This window comes from Borostomias antarcticus (assembly GCF_949987555.1).
Source record: "Borostomias antarcticus genome assembly, chromosome: 3".
NCBI lineage: Eukaryota > Metazoa > Chordata > Actinopteri > Stomiiformes > Stomiidae > Borostomias > Borostomias antarcticus.
In genome coordinates, this window is record NC_140236.1 from 8,922,789 (window position 1) to 8,945,633 (window position 22,845).

The window sequence follows — 22,845 nt, forward strand, 5'->3', positions numbered from 1 at the left end:
AGTGAATTTGACCCCTGACCTTAAAGCTACATGAGATAACTCGGCACTTTGGCAGCCCCTCTGGTCGTGATAAAATCGTCACTGCGTTTTAAGAACCACACTTCCCACAACCCCCCACTCACTCGCTGTAATAATGGGAAAAAAGGATAACAAACGCGCGTGGCGCAGACTGGATTGGAAGATTGTAGCTACTTTCTGGAAGGGTGGCTTCAATGCAGGTAAATGCCGGTCTTCTTTCTTTTACTGTATGTGTATGTAGATTTCGTTTCGTGGGGCGAAGTGTTTGTTGTCTTTCTGATATTGTGACACGCAAAACGCGTCACTTCTGCTTCCACCACAAGATTTCCCGCCAGTGTACTAGCCAGTACACCGAATTACTAAAATAATAAATTCACAGCTCATGTCACGAAAACGATTTTTGGGGTCTTGCTAAGGCCAATTCATAAACTAATAGCAAGTAAAGGTCAATATTGAACTACAATAAAGTTATCTCATTGAGCTTTAATCATTGGTTGTTGGTCTTCCTATTTCACCCCTAAATTGTCAAATTCAGGATGTGTGGTTCACAAGTTTGCTCTCAACCTAGAGGCAGAGAGAGAGAGGGGGGGGATACCTTTATCTGTAAGGATATGGCAGTGGCAATTGCATTGTGGGATCATCACATCAATTTAACACTGGTCCACATAGGTCGGCCATCTTGTATTTCCAGTGGCTCCAACCAAATCTGTGAGCAGAACAAGCTGCCCTCCAGTTCTGGCTTCAGGAGCTACTCCAAAGACCAGAGTGGGTCCCTGAAGTTTTTCCATCGTTCAAAGCACAGGTGCAAAATATCCAAACACCAAAATTGTCCTGGATTTTTTTGTTTTTTGTTACAAACGCCTGTATCAAAATTCAAGGCACGTCTCGAACCCCCCCAAACTGTTGAGTTGTGTTCAGGCTTTGTTGACTCATGGCACCACTCCGGAGCCCGACACCCAGACTTCATATGTTCCTCTCATAAACTCCACTCCGGCACATGGCAGATGGCGCCGCAGCAATAGCACCTTCTTACAAAAATATATAAACATTCTTTCATGTACACAGATCCTGTACAGTGTGATAGTCCTAGGTATGACTTTAAATAGTAATGTGTCCCTTCTGTTGCCGTCTTGATTTGCGGGAGGTTGGCGGGGGGGCGGGGGCGCGTGGGGGGGGTGGGGGGACCAGATAGGTTCCAGGGCTAGTTTCATGGCTGAGGAGACAGGGTCCAAATAGGCAGTGAGGGGGTGTGTGCGGGGGTTGGCGGGGGGGACAAGTGACATGAGTCACGTCCTCCTCAATCTCTGACTTGGCGTTTCGAGAATAACAACGGGGCAACAAAAGGAAAATAGATCCCAGATGACGGAACGAAAGAGAGAAAAAAAACAGCAGGGGAGAAGAGGGGGGATAAACAGATTCTCCTGGAGACTTACCCAGGGAGAAAAACAAACAGGAGAGGACGAGAGGAGGCGGGGGCTGAACGGAGTGGCGGGGTGGGTTGTTCGCGTGCGTGCATGCGTTTAAGAGTTCAAGGGCTGCTCGGCCATCTTGAGTCCGAGCTAGACCCCGATAGACGGCAGACAGCTTGGCTCGGGTAAGTGTCTGCCCGCCCCCTACTCGTCGACACACCAATCGGGTGAACGTGGGTTAGGGGAGGGTTAGGCGGTTGTCGCGTGCGTATGATTCGAGCGCCGAGTCGTTTGGAGTCCAACGCCGGGCCAGCGCAGGAGATGGGGGGGCGGAGAGGGGGGTGGTGGGGGCGGTCAGTGCTGGGAGTCGGGTACGGCGACGTCTCACTTGCACACGTTGACCCACTCGGTGACCCGGCACTCCTCGCACAGCACGTAGCAGCACCAGTGGAAGCGGCAGTGGCAGCGCTCGCTGCGCGTCTGCCGCAGGATGTTGTGGCCCCGCCCACAGCACAGCGAGCCACAGCTGTCCATGCTCTGGCTGGTCTTGTTGCAGATGCGCCCCTGCGTCCCGAACGAGTCCAGCTGCGGCTCGCGCTCGCAGAAGTCCGGCGACTTCTCGAAGTAGACCAGCTCCCGGGACACGCTCCTCCGGCGGACGCTGCCGATGCCTGCGTTGCTCTGGCGGGTGGCCGCCCGGGGGTTGAACACGCCGTTGTTCTTGTTCTGGGAGTTGATGAAGACGGCGGACAGGAACTTGTCCCGGAGGAGGGAGCCCACCAGGCGGAACTCCGGGGAAACGTACCAGCAGGTCTTGAACTGGCAGCTGCCCGACGTCCCGTGACACTTGCACTTCCTCCTCATGTTGTCGGTCACCAGCTGTGTGACACCAGGAGAAAACAGATGAGGGAAGTGAGACCGGATACATTAGTATCAACTACAATGAACTACTTATTAATCGTCAGACATCAAAGTATCTACGACTTCAGCAAACTGTTGATTGACAAATGATTATTGGTCCACCGGTACTTCAAACACCTGCAGTTTACAAATGCCTCAAAATAAAACTGCTGTCCGATTTCCGGACTCTACCTATAAGAACACGTGTGTGTGTGTGTGTGTGTGTGTCGTTCTACCAGCTCACCTGCCGGCCCACCCTGTTGTTGTGTATCCTCATGCGGGCGTGGATGTCCCGCGGCGACCCCCGGGAGTCCAGCCAGTCCTTGGAGAATCGCTCTCCGAAGCGTGCGTCGTGGCTGCACCCCCCCCACTCCCAGGTCTGCTGCAGCGGCGAGCCCAGCTCTTCTGGGTGGGGCTTGAGGAGGGCGGCGGGGTGGGCGGCAGCCGGGGAAGAGGAGCGCAGGTTGGCGGCGGCGGCGGCGGCGGCGAACTCCGACGCGGGCGGGCGATGCTCCCCGCCCCTGTTGACCCCGCCCCTTTGGAGGGTCTGCAGCTGCAGCTGGTTGAGCTTGAGGCGGATCTTGTCGTCATCCAGGCGACGCTTGGCCTCGCAGCCGCAGCCCCGCAGCTTGCCCAGGCTGCAGGCGGAGGCCACGGAGTGAGCCACACCTGCCGCCAGCAGGGACAGGGAGAAGGCGCTCTCCCGAAACCCTGGGGGGTGGGGTCAAAGACAAAAAAAGGATGAACTTTAAAGGAGAATGTCCCAATATAATTTCGCAATGGCATAAAGATACCAGGTGGGAAATGGTTTTTATACCAGACTTCACCGTAAGCAGAAAATCCTTCGATCTGTATTTTGTGTTGAACGTGTATCATAATTAACCGTTAAAATAAGTGTACTTAGCAAAGATAATCTGATCACTCATCAGTCGGAACAGGTTCAGTCTTTCTCTTTACACTTGTACTATACGGCAGTGTTAACGTGAGCATCACTGTTCATCTTCAATACAAGGCTAATCTCATCATCATCAACATAACTAACCCTCAGTAATAAAGTCAGTGAAGCTCTCACATCAAGCTGAAATCGTACCCAGCTAAAGGACCCCACCGCGCGTCCCAAATGTCCCTGTCAATCCCTGGGATGACAATGCCCCGTCGATAAGCCCCCCCCCCCCCCCCTCTCTCTCTCTAGGTCCTCCATGGACGAGCCCTCCATCACTGCTTCCAGTCTTCCCGATCCCCCAAACATGTGGCTAGCTCGTTGGTACTTTCTGCTCCTTCATCCTTCTTAAGTACGTCCAGGTACAGTATGTTAGTGTGGGACGCCCTCGTGACCGATGCCCGTGTGTTGGCTCCCGCAGCACCAGTTTGCTGGCTGGAAGCTCCTGGTGTCTCTGGCAGTGACCAGCCAGCCTCATTCTCACGCCTGTTATTGTCTCACTCACCCCTGGTGACCCTTGATAAACCCTCTGGTATTGAAATGTTTGTGTCCATCACTCCCCCCCCCCCCCCCCCCCCTATACCCTTACCCCCCACCTCCCCCCCTCACCTCTGTTGAGGATGGCGTCGTGGTGGGGCAGCTTGCCCTGGCTCTCCAGGGAGGAGCAGTTCCAGCGCTGGTCGCGGAGCTGGTGCTGGCACTCGTGGATGGCCACCTGGATGCCCTGCAGGGCTGAGGCCGTGACGTCGGGGCTGCGCACGCACAGGCGCATCTGGCGCTTGCTGAGGCCCGCCAGCCGCAGGCACACCGAGTTGGGGGTCAGCACAGGGTCTCCAGCCACCTTCAGGCCCAGGATGTCGTTGCACAGCACCCTGCAGAGCACGGGAGAGAGGCGTTAGAACCAGGGGTGTGTCTCAACACTGTGACGCATCCTCCATCCTTCCTTCCTTCCTTGCTTCCTTCCTTTCACGAGTCACTGATCTCATGAGTGGGTGGGTAATAGGTGTGTGGGAGGAGTATAGGCTCTCAACTATCCAATCATGTTTGAGGTCAGAAATTATCTCAAGCAAGGACAGAAGGGAGGCATGTTTAGACTGTTGAAATGGGGCACTGGCTGGCAGTCAGTGACCAACTCAACAACAATGTCTGTGGGGAGATGTTGTAACATTCAAGAGTAAGCGGCATTCATTAATTACACTTAATTTTACTAGCTTCAAAAATATAGCTGAAAGTTCCAGAAGAAAACTACTTTTCAATGGTCTTCAGCAACAAACGAGTGTTTCACAGTTTTCTATCATATCTAAAGGTTTTCACACTGATATGAATGACAGAGAACTGTATGTAGCCTACTAATGAAGCTAGTGAACTGTTACTATGGTAAAAAAAAAGAAGAAGGAAAAAAAAAGAAGAGTACAGTAGTGCCATAGACACAAGTAGCTTACCCATACACAGATATATAAACAGTGTGTGTTTGTGTATTTCAGTCTCAATTTCCCTGATGAGCTAAGAGGAGAAAAGTAGAAAAGTGTGTGCTGCAAACATTGATGGCATTGTTACTCAATTTATTCTGCCTTTTTGACAGCTAGAGAATTAAAAGCAGAGATTTAAATGTCCTAAATCATGCCTCTGTCCCTGGCTTTCATTAGTGTGTGTGCGCGTGTGCGTGCGTGCGTGCGTGTGTGCGTGCGTGTGCGCGCTTGTGTGTGGTGTAATCACAGGTATCACAAGAGGCATGATACTGAAAGACCAGCAAAATAGCAAGTAGCCTAATAGCTACAAATAAATAATAAGGTAACGAGACAGATAATTAAGTTAAGCTCTAAACAAAGCAAGATCCCTGAAAAAAACTGTTTTCGTTTCTGATAGTCTACAGGTTAATATTTAACTTTTCAGATATGGAATGTATCAGCTCCTCACGTAACACCAGCTCTATCTTATTCTAGTCTCATTAAGTCCACTTACGTGATTGCAGGTGACAGAAGTGCCGCAGCCAAAATCAGGACTCGGTCCCAACGGAGTTTATGTGATATCTCCATATTGATAATCGTCTTTCCTGACGTGACATTAAAACACTGGTGTGATAGTCGTAACCACAAAGAATCGAGGAAGAGACGAGTATGCTATTATCGATGCGCCTCTAAAATATCCGAGCAGTGAGGACAGCGAACAGAAGAGTTTGGGGCGAGTGTGAAGGGGAGGGGGTGAGGAGAAGGGGAGGGGGTGAGGAGAAGGGAGGGGAGATGCCTCTACAGGCGGTTGTTTTCAAAGTATTGACCAATATGAAAAACGATCAACAGTTGACCGTGATATAACTGCGAATATGACCGCAAGGTCAAGCGTGAACTGAAATCTTCACGTGCGCTTAAACGCACAGATACGAGGATCCCAAGAGCGCGCGTATTCATCCTACTTTTGATTCTCGCCATCATATCAAGTTGAATCTAAATCTGGACACAATGCACATAGGCTAATACATCACTTATAGCCAATACAACATTTACATGTATCTACCATTGCTTTACCACATTTTTAAGAGGAAATTATTAAATATAGCCTAATGAAAAGTCAAGACATATTATGTGCATAGAAAAAAAGACTGGTGGGGGGAGGGGTCGCTGCTCTTCCACTGTACGACAGGGAGCAGCAGCAGGCAAGCGCCAGCAGCCCTCCAACAATACTGGGGTACAAAGTCATCTGGTCGTGCTCCCCCGCCTTCCTCCCACCTCAATCAGCGCGTCTGTTCTTTATTATTGTGTTTGAAACAACTTCACTCTGTGAGCAGTCTGAAACCCTTCATTTCAGAGGAGGAAATCAACGTTTCCACGCAGGGGTTAGGCCTATAGGCTATAACCTTAAACAAAAAACCGAATGCACATTGTGTTGCATTAAAATTATATGATATTAATATTTCATCACCAAATAGTGGCCCCTCAAAATTGTCATGTACACTAGTAGGCCATACGTGATTTAATGCCCTGAGAGCAAGGCTATATGTCGGCTAAATTAGGCTAAAGTTGACTATTAGGCCTTCCGTCTCTAGAACGGCTAAGAAGATTTTAATAATCTGATTTTGTCTTTTCCTCTTTTGATATTTGGCATCTGGCCATTTACTTTAGTTGTGCCAAAATAAGAGCCCCACGCGCTTCTATTGATATTTTCCCACTATCCCTTCCAAAAGCACTATCTGAATCCTTGAGACAGCCCTCAAACAACAGCTCTCGATTGCTGAAAAGCTCATGGGTTATCGTCAGACTGAACGTGCATGACAGGCTATATAATTAAATCGAAGACTAGACTTTTTAGGCCTACTGTTGGCTATATTCATCAAGTTAGTAATAAATAGCAACAGCCAAATTAGAATTCAATCAACGGATCCATTGGGTTCAGAATAATGAATTCCGGCTGTGGCCTGTTCCACTTCAGAAACGAGAATAAACTAAGTTATTGGACCTCTAAACGTAAGATGTAGAGCTATAAAATTAAGTTAAAACCCCCCTCAAACACGGCTCGCATAGTGACACCAATTCTTCATTTAATCCTCCTTTAAGATCCGGCAATGAAAAGTGCATTAGCATTCGGCGTCGGCGTGTATATCTAAGTGGCTTAAAAGTGATTTGAAGTTGATTTGTATATAAAAGGCGTCCCTTTATCCGGATTGGCACTCTAATCTGCTCCATGTCGCATGACTGCTTCAGGAAACCCGTTTGAGCACCTTTATGAGCGGGGAAACGTAGGATAGGCGCTCATTTAAAGCCCCTTTACAAAAGCGCACTTCCTTTTGCCCGTCATTGGTGGGAGAAAGAGATAAGAGAGAGACAGAGAAAGAGAGAGATCAAATGCCATAATTCATATCTCCCACTTGGCATATAAACGAGTGGTTGAGTGGTTGATGCCACAACCCAGTGATACATTTCACCAACTGTAATTTCTCATGATAGAAGTGATTTCAATGTAGGCTACAACACCGGGGGGACATGTAGTCATACCGCTGAGTTAAATATAGACTCTGAATTTGAGTTGGAGATTCCGCAGTGTGCTTCTGATCACAATAGGCTACAGCCGTACGTCGAGGGAGGTCTGCAGTCCAGATGTTTTATGCGGTCCCTTCGAGCCTCATTCGTGATTTCCCAAACTTCCTATTTGAAGAACATTGCTCATCCTAAACTTTGTGACAAGTTTGAATTAATGAAAAATATGGTTTCAGCATCGCATGCGTAAATCAACACTTGGGGGGTTAGAGGGAAATTATTTATTTTTATGATGTGTGTGAAAGTTTACTGAAAGGGCAAGGCGCTATCCCCATCAGACCACGAACAATTAGATAGGCTATCTATATTTTGAATAGAAATATACAACAAAAATGGATCATTCCGTTTCTACGAAAAAAAGTATCGTGAAGGAAAATGGAGAAAATGTTATGGGCCACCGAAAACATCTTGAGAATGTGCGCGAGTTCTTGGGGAAAGAAGGAGGAGACGCGGTTAAGGGTAAAAAGGGCAGTTTGGAGGCTCGTATTCCGCTGTAACTCTACTGTACCGTGACACCAGCCTCGCGCAGCGGAGCACCAAACTGTGCGCACCCACAGCAACCTCACTGCGCACCAGTGTTTCAGAGAGAGGGACTCAGCAAGACTGGGATGCGGAACAGAATGACTTGTGTGTGTGTGTGTGTGTGGGGGGGGGGGTAGGCTACAATGCTAGTTCATTGCATTGAATCGATGGATTCTTTGATTAGCGTGAGATTCCGCTAGTATGTGTAACCACTGCGGATCGCCCTGTTTTTTTTTCACCTTTTCCTTTCTCCTCTCTCTGTCCTGTTCTGTTTTCTTTATTCATTGTGCGCCCTATGAAGAGAATTAACTATCCCTCCTTCCAATCCCATTGAAAGGGGGCCGAAGAAAACAGAGGGAGATGAGAGCAGCAAATCCCTTTTTTATTCCTCTCGTAGCGCTCAATAAGAGAAGAATGTGTCGCCTATCAGTCATCGGGGGGGATCAAGTCCTCGGGACTGTCCCACGCGCTCAATGCGCTATGCAGAGCATCACTGAGAAAGAGAGAGGGAGAGAGAGGGAGAGAGAGAGAGACGAGCAGGAGGACTGACTGACTGACTGACTGCGGCGGTAGCAGCATCCCTGCATGGACACAGTTTGAGACAAGGAGTAATTTAACAACCTGTCTCCTCGCCAGAGTCATTTCTGTGCAATTTGTGCTTGTCGCTGCCTCTTCACCTTCCGGGTCCTCTCATTGAGATGTGGTGCGGTGAGTACAGGCGACACCTTGCGTACCTTGATCTGATCTGAGATGACATGGGCAACTCGTATAAAACATACGGGCCACACATGCATCTGACGTATAGGCTACAGAATTTGACAGGCTATATATATTTATTTATAATATATGGCCTAAAGAGAATTGTTTACTTCTTAGTTAGTTTCGTCATTATTGCAATGACAGTAGATGGGACATATATACAATATATCTTTTATATAGGGGATTCTATAGATTTACAAAATGTGGTAATCAGTTAAATAAATAAAAAATATTGTATTGCATCAGAGTTAAAAAGCTTTTAGATTATCCGAAGTGGAATTTTGACCTTTTCCCCTCTTCATATTTTAACTGAAGACACAATGCGGACACTTGCGCTGCTTCTGGGGGTGAAAGCCGCGTGCATCCTGCTGGTCTCGTCGCTATCAGGCACGGGGGCCGTTAACAATAGCGGCCGGTGGTGGTGAGTTGACTTCAGTGTGTGATGTATTCATTCCTGCTCATTCAGACTGAGCCATATGCTGCTAATGAGTTTTTGGTTTAGTGTTTAATTGACTGAAAGACTTAGAGCTTACATGTCGACCGTTTTTAACACATTCCATACTCCATGCTCGAAATAATGTGTTATGGTTGGCACCCCGTCATAATTTCTGTTCCTTTCTGCGAGAGAAACCAAACGGCGACCGCAAGCCATTAAGGCTTCGCGGACATTGGACACCGCAAGTCCCAATTACCTAAAGCGTGCGTAACTCAACAAATTCACCATTTTCAATCGTAATGAATCACTCGTTCCGTTACATTTGGGTAGATTTGATGAAAGAGTAAACATACTTTTCAGTAGGCTATGATAACGATTTCATTTTTGGACTGTTGTAGCCCATGTTTATTCAATTTTCATCTCTCTCTCTCTCTCTCTCTCTCTCTCTCTCTCTCTCTCGTCCTCTCTCTCTTTCCCCTGTCATTTTGACAGTGTGGCTTGAACACGAGACAACATTTTTCGGTCCAATGTGGGATAAATTAAATATGGATTTATTTCATGGCTGAAAGCAAACCCATTCCAGGTCGTATTCAGGGTCGTATTCTCGTAATATGCTGAACATTCCTGTGTCTACAGGATAAACTCTTGTCCAAATAGGCTATGGCCTGCGTTCACTTGCCAATATATTTTTATTTGTTATAAGCTATAAAACCCAAATACGAAAATTGTGTAGGCTAGTCCTATTCATGATTTAGGATACTTTCATTTGGTTCGATGGGCACATAATTGGAAATAAACTCAATTGGTTAGGCCACGTTATTGATCGAAGTGATGCAAACATACCAGGGATAGTAACGTAATTATAAAATGCTTTCAGTGATCAATCATAATTTAACGAAATATAATTTGCGCAGACTTGAGGTGGTTTTCATGATTAATTAAAAACTTTTGTCTAACATCACAGTCTGTCACCGGAGTCTCACCCTGCCATGTACCCCTCCCATTGAAATATGCCAAGAAAACGAAGACGATAAATACATAGAGAAAGAGAAAAGAAAATTGGATTGAAACATGTATCCGAGGATAGTTATTAACGCGCCAAAACCTCTACCGCGGACTGTTAACAGGAGAAAAAACAATCTAACACATAGGCGTATAGGGGCCACAAGAAACCAAATATATATTTGACATTGAAATAGTTTAACATTGAGAGTGAAATATGTATGTACAAAAATAATACTGAAACATAAAAAAGACAACTATTTATTACATTATGTGGTAAATTGTATGGCAAACTTGATCGGTATAGGCTTCCAAAATTAATTGAAAAAGAGATTAAAATGCACTTCCCCTTGTGTGACCATGGCTAAAACATGATACTATATCCCATCATCTCATAACTGATAACATCATATCCTATTCAGATAAGTGTATAATATCATATCCCATTCATCCAGAGTGCCAGTGGAAGGCTTGAGTTTGCCAGGTTCCCAGACTCTGACCTCCTGTGCTGTCTCGCTCCATGGCAGGGGGGTAGTGAATGTGGCCTCCTCTGCCAATCTCCTGACCAACTCCAAGAATGTACAGTTGGTCCTGGACCCCAGTCTGGCTCTGCTAAGCCGACGCCAACGCCGTCTGATTCGCCAGAACCCCGGGATTCTGCATGCCATCGCCGCTGGCCTGCACACCGCCATAAAGGAGTGCAAGTGGCAGTTCCGCAACCGTCGCTGGAACTGTCCGACCACCCACGGCCCGGCGGTGTTTGGCAAAATAGTCAATCGCGGTGAGTGCCTCTCTTTCCTGTCCTTCACTAGGCAACAAATCAGCAATTCTGGGCAGAATGTCATGTAAATCCTGCACAGGGCTTTTACATATCTTGCAGTTATGAGAGGGTTACGGTCATTTGAAGGGTACTGTGCCGTTGTGCTGTTAGCCTATCCGCCCCCAAAGAAAGCAAGGATAAAGTTCTCTCTAAAAGGGGGGATTTTCTGCCGTTGTCGTCAGGTTGCCGAGAGACGGCGTTCGTCTTCGCCATCACGAGCGCCGGGGTGACGCACGCAGTGGCCCGGTCCTGTTCCGAGGGGGCCATTGAATCCTGCACCTGCGACTACCGCCGCCGGGGGCCCGGGGGGCACGACTGGCACTGGGGGGGCTGCAGCGACAACGTGGACTTCGGCCGGATGTTCAGCCGCGAGTTCGTGGACTCCAGCGAGAGGGGCAGGGACCTGCGCTACCTCACCAACCTCCACAACAACGAGGCCGGCAGGATGGTGAGGCGTTTACGGATACTAGAACTCGCATTTGTTCTCTCGCTCGGAAGTGATATGTAGTAGACTTATCAACTGTCCTCTAGAACGATCCATTCTTGTCCCTTTCGTGCCGTTTGCTAGCTATAGTCGTGCCCACTTTCACCGGCGAGCTAGGCAGAGGACACGGTGAAGAAACTGAAGCAGGGCCCGCCTCGCACGCAGACAAAAGTTCCCGGTACCCCCCCCCTCCCCTATGCTCTTCACTGCTCAGCCTCCCTTCCTCTCCTCCTGCTCCTCTTCCTCCTCCTCCTCCTCTCCCCATGCAGACGGTCTCGTCGGAGATGCGGCAGGAGTGCAAGTGCCACGGCATGTCGGGCTCGTGCACGGTGCGCACCTGCTGGATGCGCCTGCCCAGCTTCCGCGCCGTCGGCGACTTCCTGAAGGACCGCTTCGACGGCGCCTCGCGCGTGGTCTACGCCAACAAGGGCAGCAACCGCGCCTCGCACCGCGCCGACCCGCGCCACCTGGAGCCCGAGAACCCCACGCACAAGTCGCCGTCGTCCCGGGACCTGGTCTACTTCGAGAAGTCGCCCAACTTCTGCTCCTACAACGGCAAGACGGGGACCCCGGGCACGTCCGGCCGCGCCTGCAACAGCTCGTCGCCGGCGCTGGACGGCTGCGAGCTGCTGTGCTGCGGCCGCGGGTTCAAGACCCGGACCGAGAGGGTGACCGAACGGTGCCACTGCACCTTCCACTGGTGCTGCCACGTGAGCTGCCTCAACTGCACCAGCACGCAGACGCTGCACCAGTGCGTCTGACAGAACCGGCAGACCCTGCGACGGGGACACGGGACGCGTGGAGAAGTTCTCAAGCGAGGAGGTGTAGCTATGAGGGAGGACGGTAGTACTAGGACGCGGGAGAGTGTCGAGGCGGTGCGGGGAAGCGTTGAGTCCGTAGAGACGGCGCTTCGCGGGTTTTAAAGAATACAGGGATTTTTTACACGGCACTGCTACGGTTTCAATCAGTGTTATCAGAGCACACGAGAGAGAAAAGCACAATGCTGAGAACAGTGTGTAGAAGTGTGTGTCTGTGTGTGGAAGTGTGCTCGTTTATGCTCTCTGGTCGTGAGAGTGTGTATGGGGGCTTACTGGTAATATGAGGGCGTTGAAATTCTGGGTTTAGCCATGTAGAGTGGAATGGAGGCCAATCATCACTATGACATTCCAAGACGAGGCGTAGAGTGGGAACTGTTTAGGCGTGAGGTGGCGGTTGTCCGTATGAGAGGGCAACGCAGGGACACAAGCACCCCAAATCAGTTTGACTGAGCGTCTGGGGATCTGTAGGCCTGTAGGAGGAGTCTGTTGGTTCTCTGACCTCCCACGGTTGCTGTAGTCTAGTTCCCCTCTCCCCACAGAAAACAGAGGGCAAAAGAGGAACCGGACACAATGTCTGACAGATGTCTTTGTGGGCCGAAGAACCACAAGCATGCTCTCTTATAAACCGGTGAGGAGGGGCATTTATTTAAAACATCAGTGTTTTGTTTTCTTTCGCTACAGTTGGACTTTTCTCACATAAAATTGTGTGAAGTACATCTCGCAGAGTACCATGCTTGTCCAGTCCCGACTGCTATGTACTTAGACGCTGGACGCGGCCCAAGCGCATATGATTTCCTCTATAACTCAGCACACTGTGTTTAGATTGTTCTGGAATCTACTACACCTCAAGCTTGATTTACCGCTGTGTGATTAACCACCCTTATGGTGCCGTTGTTTAAATGACTGGACCCTGCCCTGTCCAAGGATAACAGAGGAGTCGGACACAACTTTATCAACCTAGGAGTTCACTATGGGAACCCTACATTTGAATGTAGTATCAATACACTGAATATCTGAGGATGAACTAGATGTGAGTTCGGCAGAATACAGTGACACGTTCAGTCTCAGAAAACAGCGACTTTTGAGCTAAATGAAAATGACGACCCCGGGGCTCAAAATGGCGTCAGGTCCTGGGACCGCTGATGACAAAGCTATGTGTACGATAATCCCATATCTTCCCCTAGTTGACAGCAGACAGAGAGTTTACCTAATCAAACTGAGGCATATTAAACTGAGCACCCCACGATGAGGGAGCTAGAAAAACAAGAAACCTTTGTACCAAGTACTGGCACAACTATGGGAAATATACTGTATATCAGCTAAGAGAACCAAAATGTTGTAAATAATAAATTTATAAATATTATATTTACGTTGAAGTCACTTGCAATTTGACGGAAGGATTCACACACCTGTTATAAGCCAATGGATGGAGAAAATATGCTATCATTAGTCAAGATCATGTTTTCGATACTTTTTCCACTTTTGTTGTAGTTTACAGACCTTTGTTGAGAGCAGAACCAAGGTTTGTTAGAAACTGAAGTTCTCTGCCCTGTTTTAACACGTGTGTTTTGTCATGCACTGAATATTATCATTCTCGTTTATGTAAATACAAAATATTTATTACTGTGGAATTTTTATACTGTTATAGAGAAGTAAGAAAGCATTTTTGATCTTTTCTTTCTTCAAAGATTTCGCTTGAAGTTTGTTTTGTATTGTTTGATAAAACAATAAAGTTTATATTTTACATGGAGTTACTGTACCATTTTGAAATCTGTCCATGATCTCCTATTGGACCACTGAGTAGACAGCTCTTGTTTGATGTTGCCAATAGCCATTAAGCTGGTAATAGCTGATGTGTTTGAGGTAGTTTTGATGACCAACCAAGTGAGCATAAAGGCCCATCCCTGGGTGTCCAGCCTCTAATCCTATTACAGGCAGGCACCAATGTAGTGTATCCCCCTCTTAAAACAGCCCTGCTCCTGAGACCTGACCACAGAGGGGTCTCTGCATATCTCTCTCTCTCTCTCTCTCTCTCTCTCTCTCTCTCTTTCTCTCACTCACACACGCACACACACACACACACACACACACACACACACACACTGTGACAGGCGACTTCCATTACTTTGGATTTTATGGCGCAGAATGTTTTGCTTCATTTTACTTAATGTTGGAGAAATATTAAAAAATAAAAATAAAATATAATAATAATACTAATAATACTAATGATAATAATAATAATAATAATAGGGAGAGAAATAATCAGAGTCTGCAGGCTGCCCCTCCCTCCTCCCCCTCTACCTCCTCCCCTCTCCACCGCCTCCTCCCCCTCCTCCTCCACCTCCTCCCCTCTCCACCTCCTCCTCCCCCTCCTCCTCCATCTCCTCCCCTCTCCACCTCCTCCTCCTCCACCTCCTCCCCTCTCCACCTCCACCTCCCCCTCCTCCTCCATCTCCTCCCCTCTCCACAGCCTCCTCCTCCTCCTCCTCCTCCTCCTCCACCTACTCCCCCTCCACCTTGTCCCCCCCCCCGGCAGCCTATGGCCCCCCAACCACCCCCAACCACAGCGGTTTTGGAAGGGTTCCCTGCAGTTTCTCGCCGCCACCGCCACAGAACAGCGTGGGGGCAACGGGGGTCAGCCAGGCGGAGCGCTGGGAGGCTACACCGGGGCCGCCAACACCCCCGAGGACCTGCCCAGCGCCACGGGATCACGCCACAGTGTCTCCACAGGCGGAGGTGGAGGAGAGAGGAGGAGGAGGAGAGAGGAGAGGAGGAGGAGGGTGGAGGAGGAGGAGAGAGGAGAGGAGGAGGTGGGTGGGGGAGAGAGGGGAGGATGAGGAAGATGTGGAGAAGGGTGGAGGAGAGCAGAGGAGGAGGAAAAGGAAGAGGAGGGTGGAGGAGAAGAGGAGAGGATGATGCGAGGTAAGGACAGGGGAGAAAGGTGAAGAAGAGAGAGAGACAGAGGAGGGAAGGGAACAGCGTGGTGAAGAAGAGCAGACAGAGAGGGAGGTTCAGGATGAATGAAGGTTGTAGAACACCAGCCAGCAGACCAGCAGACCAGGAGACCAGGAGACCAGCAGACCAGGAGACCAACAGACCAGCAGACCAGCAGACCAGCAGACCAGGAGACCAGCAGACCAGCAGACCAGCAGACCAGGAGACCAGCAGGCCAGGAGACCAGCAGACCAGCAGACCAGCAGACCAGCAGACCAGGAGACCAGCAGACCAGGAGACCAGCAGACCAGCAGACCAGACCCCAGCAAGGTTACAATGAACACAGAATGGAAAAAGAGACGGACAATCAAAGATCAAGAGAGATCACAGTATAATTATAATTCCTGAGGAGAACAGCCGACCGACCCAGAAGAATGAGGAGTAGTGGAGAGAGTTTTTTCTTGAGGGTGCGAGTTGAAGAGAAAATAGGGACATACTGAAACCTATGAGGCAAAACATTGAACACAGAAAAAAACAGTAAAATGAGTGATGACGAAAATGGGAACGCCAAGTACTTGAGTGAGGAGAGAAACGATCGACGTAGAATTCAGAGAACCTGACAGAGAAGAAATGAAACAGTGAGGGTGAGAGAGAGAGGGAGAGGGAGAGAGAGAGAGAGAGAGAGAGAGAGAGGGAGGTAGAGGGAGAGAGGGAGGGAGAGAGAGAGAGAGAGCGAGAGGGAGGGAGAGGGAGAGAGAGAGAGAGAGAGAGAGAACCTGAGAGAAATTAGATAGGCAGATCAAGCTGAGAGCGAGAGAGAGGGGGGTATAGAGAATTGGAAAGGGAAGGGGAGAGAGAGAAATAGAGAAGGGGAGAGAGATAAAGAGAGAAGGGGAGAGAGAGAAATAGAGAAGGGGAGAGAGATAAAGAGAGAAGGGGAGAGAGAAAGAGAGAAGGGGAGAGAGATAAAGAGAGAATGGGAGAGAGATAAAGAGAGAAGGGGAGAGAGAGAAAGAGAAGGGGAGAGAGATAAAGAGAGAAGGGGAGAGAGAGAAATAGAGAAGGGGAGAGAGATAAAGAGAGAAGGGGAGAGAGAAAGAGAGAAGGGGAGAGAGAGAAAGAGAAGGGGAGAGAGATAAAGAGAGAAGGGGAGAGAGAGAAATAGAGAAGGGGAGAGATAAAGAGAGAAGGGGAGGGAGAAAGAGAGAAGGGGAGAGAGATAAAGAGAGAAGGGGAGAGAGAAAGAGAGAAGGGGAGAGAGATAAAGAGAGAATGGGAGAGAGAAAGAGAGAAGGGGAGAGAGAGAAAGAGAAGGGGAGAGAGAAAGAGAGAAGGGGAGAGAGAGAGAAAGGGAGAGAGAGAGAAAGAGAAGAAGAGAGAGAAAGAAAAGGGGAGAGAGAGAAAGAGAGAAGGGGAGAGAGAGAGAAAGAGAAGGGGAGAGAGAGAAAGAGAAGGGGAAAGAGAGAAGGGGAGAGAGAGAGAAAGGGAGAGAGAGAGAGAGAGAAAGGGAGAGAGACAAAAGAGAGAAAAGGAGAGAGAGAGAGAGAGAGAGAGAGAGAGAGAGAGAGAGAGAGAGAGAGAGAGAAGGCAGCGTAAGGCAGGGTTGGAACGCCAGGCGCGAGGGAGGCAGGAGGCGTGTGAGAGCGGGGTCCTGGGGCTGGGGGAGAGGCGTGGAGCGGGGACAGGAGAGGTTTAGGGGGCTGTCATTGTGGGAGTGCCGAGGAGTCGGTGATAATTAGCTCAATTAGTGACAAAGGCAGTGTAATAAATACCGACTTAGTGTCTGGGTCCCTACTGGCCTCTCCCCGCGCTGCCCGCAACGCTGCCCCGGCTCGCCGGACAATTCATTAAACCGACAAAATATCCAAGCGCCCAGGCGTGACGCGGCGAGTTAGCCCCCCGCCGGCCCACCCCATTGTTCTAATTGTCTGGGCTGGAGTCACTTTGTGGCACCCCTCCTCCTGAACCCCCCCCCCCCCCACCACCCCCCGCTACTCCTCCCTTCAGTTAAAAACCCCTTGGAGCTAACGCCCCCCCCCCCTCCAGCTCTATCTCACCAGTAAGTAGGTGTGAGCGTCAGCTTGGAGGAGACATTTTTTGGAAAGAGTGTCTTGAGGTTGGGGGGAGTGGGTGGGCGGGGGTGTTAAGGTTGTGATGGAGGGAGGGGCGGTGGGGGGGGGGGGGGGGGTGAGGGGGGTAGGGGGGTGGCGGTAGGATTAGGGGGGATGCAGGGAGGTTGCCTGGGAGTGCTGGGAGCAGCCCTGATTGGAATGCGGGAGAGATGAGTCTCGGAGCTGGGACGCGGGACAAAGCGAGAGTTAATAAGGAAAGATTGAAGGGGATCGGTGACAATGGGCCGCCACCCGAGTCGAGATGAAATTGCTTCCGCGGATTATTGAGGGAGAGAGAGGGGTGTGTGTGTTGCGTTTTTTTGGGGGGGGGGGGTTGTATTTGCATGAGTGCGAGAGTTCGGTGTGTGTGTGTGTGTGTATGGTGTGTGTGCGTGTTTTACAAGTGTATGTGTATGCGTATGCGTGTGTGTGTGTTTGCATGTGTACAGTATGTGTATATATGTGTGTGTGTGTGTGTGTGTGTGTGTGTGTGTGTATGTGAGTGTGTGTGTGTATGTATGTATGTGGTTTGCATGTGTGTGTATGTGTATGTATGTATGTATGATTGTGTGTTTTGCATTTATATATGTATGTGTATGTGTATGTGTGTGTGTGTGTGTGTGTGTGTGTGTGTGTGTGTGTGTGTGTGTGTGTGTGTGTGTGTGTATGTGTGTGTGTGTGTGTGTGTGTGTGTGTGTGTGTGTGTGTGTGTGTGTGTGCGTGTGTTTGTGTGGTGAGGGCTGTTCAGGAGGAGCCGTCTTGGATTGATGGCCGACCCTCCGGCTGAGGACCCGGGGAGCAGGAGCAAGACTGAGCGGCTGTCCCCCCTGCCTGTCCCCCAGCCTGTCTCCCCTGTCTGTCCCCCAGCCTGTCCCCCCGTTCTGTCCCCCTGCCTGTCCCCCCTGCCTGTCCACCCTGCCTGTCCCCCTGTCTGTCCCCCTGCCTGTCCCCCTGCCTGTCCCCCCTGCCTGTCCCCCTGCCTGTCCCCCAGCCTGTCCCCCCGTTCTGTCCCCCTGCCTGTCCCCCAGCCTGTCCCCCCGTTCTGTCCCCCTGCCTGTCCCCCAGCCTGTCCACCCTGCCTGTCCCCCTGCCTGTCCCCCAGCCTGTCCACCCTGCCTGTCCCCCCTGCCTGTCCCCCAGCCTGTCCCCCCTGCCTGTCCCCCAGCCTGTCCACCCTGCCTGTCCCCCTGCCTGTCCCCCTGTCTGTCCCCCCTGCCTGTCCCCCTGCCTGTCCCCCCTGCCTGTCCCCCAGCCAGTCCCGCCAGCCTGTCCCCCAGCCTGTACCCCAGCCTGTCCCCCTGCCTGTCCCCCCGCCGCCACCTTTGACTCGCAGGTCCGCCAGGCGGTGAGCACGCCGCCAGCCAGGGTGGGAACCTCACGAACACACAAACACAAAAACGCATCGCAGTATCAGATTCCTGTCTCCCTGAGGCTCAGTACAGAGAAGGCAGGGGGAGAGGAGGGGCGAGGAATGAAGGGATGAGAAATAGAAGGGCAGAGGAAGAGTATCAGGACATTTGTGGTTCTCTTTGGAGTGAGCGTCCAATCGATAATCAAGACAACATGACCACACAACATCCTGACTGGTCGCCGCAATCTAGGTTTCATAGAACAGAATGTGGGTCAAATGTCAGTTGTCTTAACATTGAATCAACATTATCTTAATGGGAATTTATAGTTTATAAACCTCCTTTCATCGCCATTATTTCAATTAGTGCCCCTTAGAGTAGAGCTGTGCTTATTGCTGATACGTACGTTTCCTGACGGAATCAATCTATTTCCCTTTCCTATGCTTATAAAAGGTTAATTCAAACAATGTGCTCAAATAACTTCACAGGACCCTTAACTCTGGGAATGACTTAACCGACAAAAAGACCGCCAAGGGCCATATAACGCCGTTTGAATAATTGCTTGAATTAAGTGACTTGATAATTGACTGAAACAAAACCGCAGTGCTCTGGTCTCTACCAGGAACTGACAGGGAGTCAGTATTTCGTTCGGGTGTATGTGTGCGTGTGTGTGTGTGTGTGTGTGTGGGGGGGGGGGGGGGTACATTGGAACACCTCTTCTGCTGCTGGGTTTTATGGGTGTGGAGGAAAACCTCCTTTGCTACCCCCGACTGTGCCCTGTGAGAACCCGATCGTAAACAAGGGGTCAAGCTCCGAAGAGATTTTTCTATTTCAGAAAAGACGATGACAGACTGTATAAAAAGCACAGCAGCAAAGGTCACAGCATCCCATTAAAATCCCACAGCCAAATTGTGGAAGATTGCTGAGGTCTTAGGGCGTGTGTGTGTGTGTGTGTGAGTGGCGTGGGGGGGGGTGGGAGACGACCTCTCAAAGGGGTGCAGCAGGGAGAGCGTGGAGGTACTTAGGGTCACCACCACATAGAATAATAAGTTGTTTAGTGTTGCGCAAGAGCCCCGCACTCCCACAATGTTTGTGTTCTTCACGTGTGTGTGTGTGTGTGTGTGTGTGTGTGTGTGTGTGTGTGTGTGTGTGTGTGTGTGTGTGTGTGTGCCTGAGGATGGCAGCTGGGAGGCAGACCGGGTCCAGAAGAATTGCACCCTAGCGACTGACCCCTGAAGCAGATGGCGGCTCCAAAGAGAGCGACCAGCGTCACAATGGCGACTCCTGCCTGGTAACATCTCCATCACTCCATATCCCACCGTCACGGGACACATTCATCAACACACAGGACACGCAGGAGCAACACACACACATGCACGCACGCACGCACACACACACACACACACACTCACACACACACACACACACGCAAACACACACCCGCACGCGCGCACACACACACACGCAAACACACACCCGCACGCGCGAGCACACACACACACCCAATCACCTCGGCACAATAATGAATAATAATATAATAATTACTACTAATAACAACAACAACAACAATAACAATAACAATAATTACAGGACCTCAGGGGTCTTTTATTAGCCACACAGCAAGTGATACACAAACAAATACACATGTGAATGAGTGGCGACACACTACACACAACACACATGCATCAGCGGTCGCCGGTGGAATTTATCCTCTGCATTCAACCCATCCAAGCTGTCCTCCTCCAGGGGCAGCCAGGAGCAGTGTGCAGTCTCATCAGTGGCGGCCAGGGACCAAGTCCAAGTGCTCAGTCCAAGTCCTGGTCAGGAACAGGACTGAAGAGCATCTGTAAGAGAACATTCCTAAAAATACTCTTCGGGAACCCCATCACCCTCTGTTTCCAGACAGAGAGCAACCTTCTCAACCCCCCCCCCCCCCCCCAGAGTGAATTCCAGTTCACATGAGTGCGGTCCAGAGGACACAGCCAGGCGGGGGTCGACGACAGGAAGACGTATTCGGAGACACGGTGGACACACACTCCTGTCTGTAGAGAGAGACCCCCGGATTCTCTCAAACCGCTGCTTCCCGGCCGACTGTTTGCTGTGCACGGTGAATCAGGGTGGGAATGCGGACTGACCGCTAGGCCGCCGTGAGTAATCAGTGTATGAGGTCTGTGGTCAGGCACCGTGCCCCCGAGGAGGGAACTATGGGTAGGGAGGCCAGTTAAGGTGGGACGGGGGGGTTGACGTCTGCGGTGTGTGTGTGTGTGTGTGTGTGTGTGTGTGTGTGTGTGTGTGTGTGTGTGTGTGTGTGTGTGTGTGTGCGTGTGTGTGCATATGCGTGGTAAATACCAGTATGTATTTACTCTGTATGCAAGACTAATGCATGTACATTTAGGGTGAGTAGAGTGTGTATGGAAGCGTGTGTGTTTGTGTGTTTGTGTGTGTGAGTGTGTTTCTGTGCAAACGTGTTTGCGCGCCGTAATAATTTATGAAGTGTGTTACGGACCCCCCACACATACAGACCACAACCCCTCGATCATCACCATTGGCTGACGGGCTGCTCCCAGTTGGCCTGCTCTCATCCTCGCCTAAATCTTCTGCGCCGCATGACGGGACGACAGAGATTAAGTCTTCAAAGACTGTCAAATACATGGGGTCAGCTTGATTTATCCCACCCAGAGCAATGAAACCGAGGGATCAGACCTACCACAGCTGACCGGGAGGCAAATCAAACGCCTAAGTTGCCTCAGAAATACCTTCAGGTTAGTACATTATAATACACTTTCAGAGTATTTATCTAGATCCAGAGTTCAAGTTCCTCTGCTGCTTCGTAGCTCAAACTCTCAGGCTGGAACACTAGTGCCGTCCTGGTGGTGGGAAAGTGTGACTCAGGCGGTGACAGCGAACCTCTGGATGAGATCAGCTGAGAGGACACAACAGCATGTCAACCTTCCTGGAAATAGGAAGGCTGTAATGACGGGGTTGAGGTTGAGAAGTATAACCGGTGCTCATGCATGTTTACAGAGCGCTGACGTGACACGGTTGCACCTCTGACTGCAATCTTTCGACCCCTGCAATCTTTTGACCTCGAGTCCCATCGGGGAGAATCGGAGATGGAATGATAACGGAGGCGGAATCCTGAGAAGATTCTAGAACTGACTCATTCTTGTGTTAACTGATGCAAGGACCAAAGCTGGACTCTTCTCATCACCAGCTATCCAGAAAAGGCTTATGGTTTGGGGGCGGTTTGTTTCATACGATGCACTTACTAAACTTACTACTTACTAAATGTTTGTAGTTTAGCACTAAAATCATCACGTCAAGCTGAGATATTAAAGGTGCAGTATGTAGTGTGTGATTTCCTGTTAGACTTAGGAAAGATTTTGAAAGATTTTGCAAAATGCAAGCGACAAAATCCCTACCCCTCCCTTCAGGCCTCCCTCCAAAGTCACTCCTCCAAACTTGGGGAAAACAAATGACACTCGCTAGGCAGGCAGGTAGGTTGACAGGCCCAATCATTTCAAGTTGGCAACTCAAAATGATTGGACAGTTATTACAGTACTGTGACTACTACAGATAACAGATTTATTTCATTATAAGTGTCACAGCACTTAATTTATTGATTGCTGTCGGGATGCAATAAGAATTGGAAAAAATTACAAAAAGTGCTTCTGAGCCAAACCGCATACTGCACCTTTAAAATGTCATTCACAGTATCATATCATTTCACAACCGTCGGGTCTAACATGAACCCTCAACTCTTGAGTGTGTGCAGGCGGAACTCTCAACAGTTATTACGGAAAACAACATCTTGACAATAGGGGGAATGGTGAAATTCACTTATCAGTGCGGCATTGTGTCAATGCAATCTGCTCATAACTGTTTTTTGGTACTGGGGAAGGAAGGGGGGGGGGCTGGTGTCTTGGTTTTAATTACTGGCTGTGTTTTTTACAGCGACAGTGGGCGAAGGCTCAACGCTGACACACGAAGGGAGGAATGTTTATTTGCTACAGTTTAGGAGCCTGGTGGCTTGCAGGAACCGTGAGACATTCCTCCATCACTCTCCCCTCACACACACACACACACAGATATTTTACAAACATACACACACAGACACACTGACATGCGCACACACACGCACACACCCAACACTGGCACACCGCTAACACACCCTTACCATGTGGCTCCTCAAGCATTAGTAAGGATGAGCAGACCTGAGACTGCTAACATCATGATTTGTTACTGTGACCTACTCTGACTCCCTCCACTGGAGTGTATGAGTCAAAGACTGCACAGCTACAGTATGACTCAGTGG

General features: G+C 49.8%; 2 protein-coding genes across 2 annotated transcripts; one reads left to right on the plus strand and one right to left on the minus strand.

Moving 5' to 3' along the window:
- Nucleotides 1-1,811: 1,811 nt before the first annotated feature.
- Nucleotides 1,812-5,303, minus strand: wnt10b (wingless-type MMTV integration site family, member 10b; the record flags this gene model as incomplete). The annotated part of the gene is made up of 4 exons (XM_084461628.1): nucleotides 1,812-2,306; nucleotides 2,572-3,038; nucleotides 3,877-4,139; nucleotides 5,230-5,303. The coding sequence occupies 4 exons, from the start codon at nucleotides 5,301-5,303 to the stop codon at nucleotides 1,812-1,814; spliced, it is 1,299 nt and encodes a 432-aa protein (XP_084317754.1).
- A 3,593-nt stretch (nucleotides 5,304-8,896) lies between these two features.
- Nucleotides 8,897-12,079, plus strand: wnt1 (wingless-type MMTV integration site family, member 1; the record flags this gene model as incomplete). The annotated part of the gene is made up of 4 exons (XM_084435805.1): nucleotides 8,897-8,997; nucleotides 10,542-10,795; nucleotides 11,017-11,282; nucleotides 11,588-12,079. 4 exons carry the CDS (start codon nucleotides 8,897-8,899, stop codon nucleotides 12,077-12,079), a joined length of 1,113 nt encoding a protein of 370 aa, XP_084291931.1.
- Nucleotides 12,080-22,845: the final 10,766 nt, after the last annotated feature.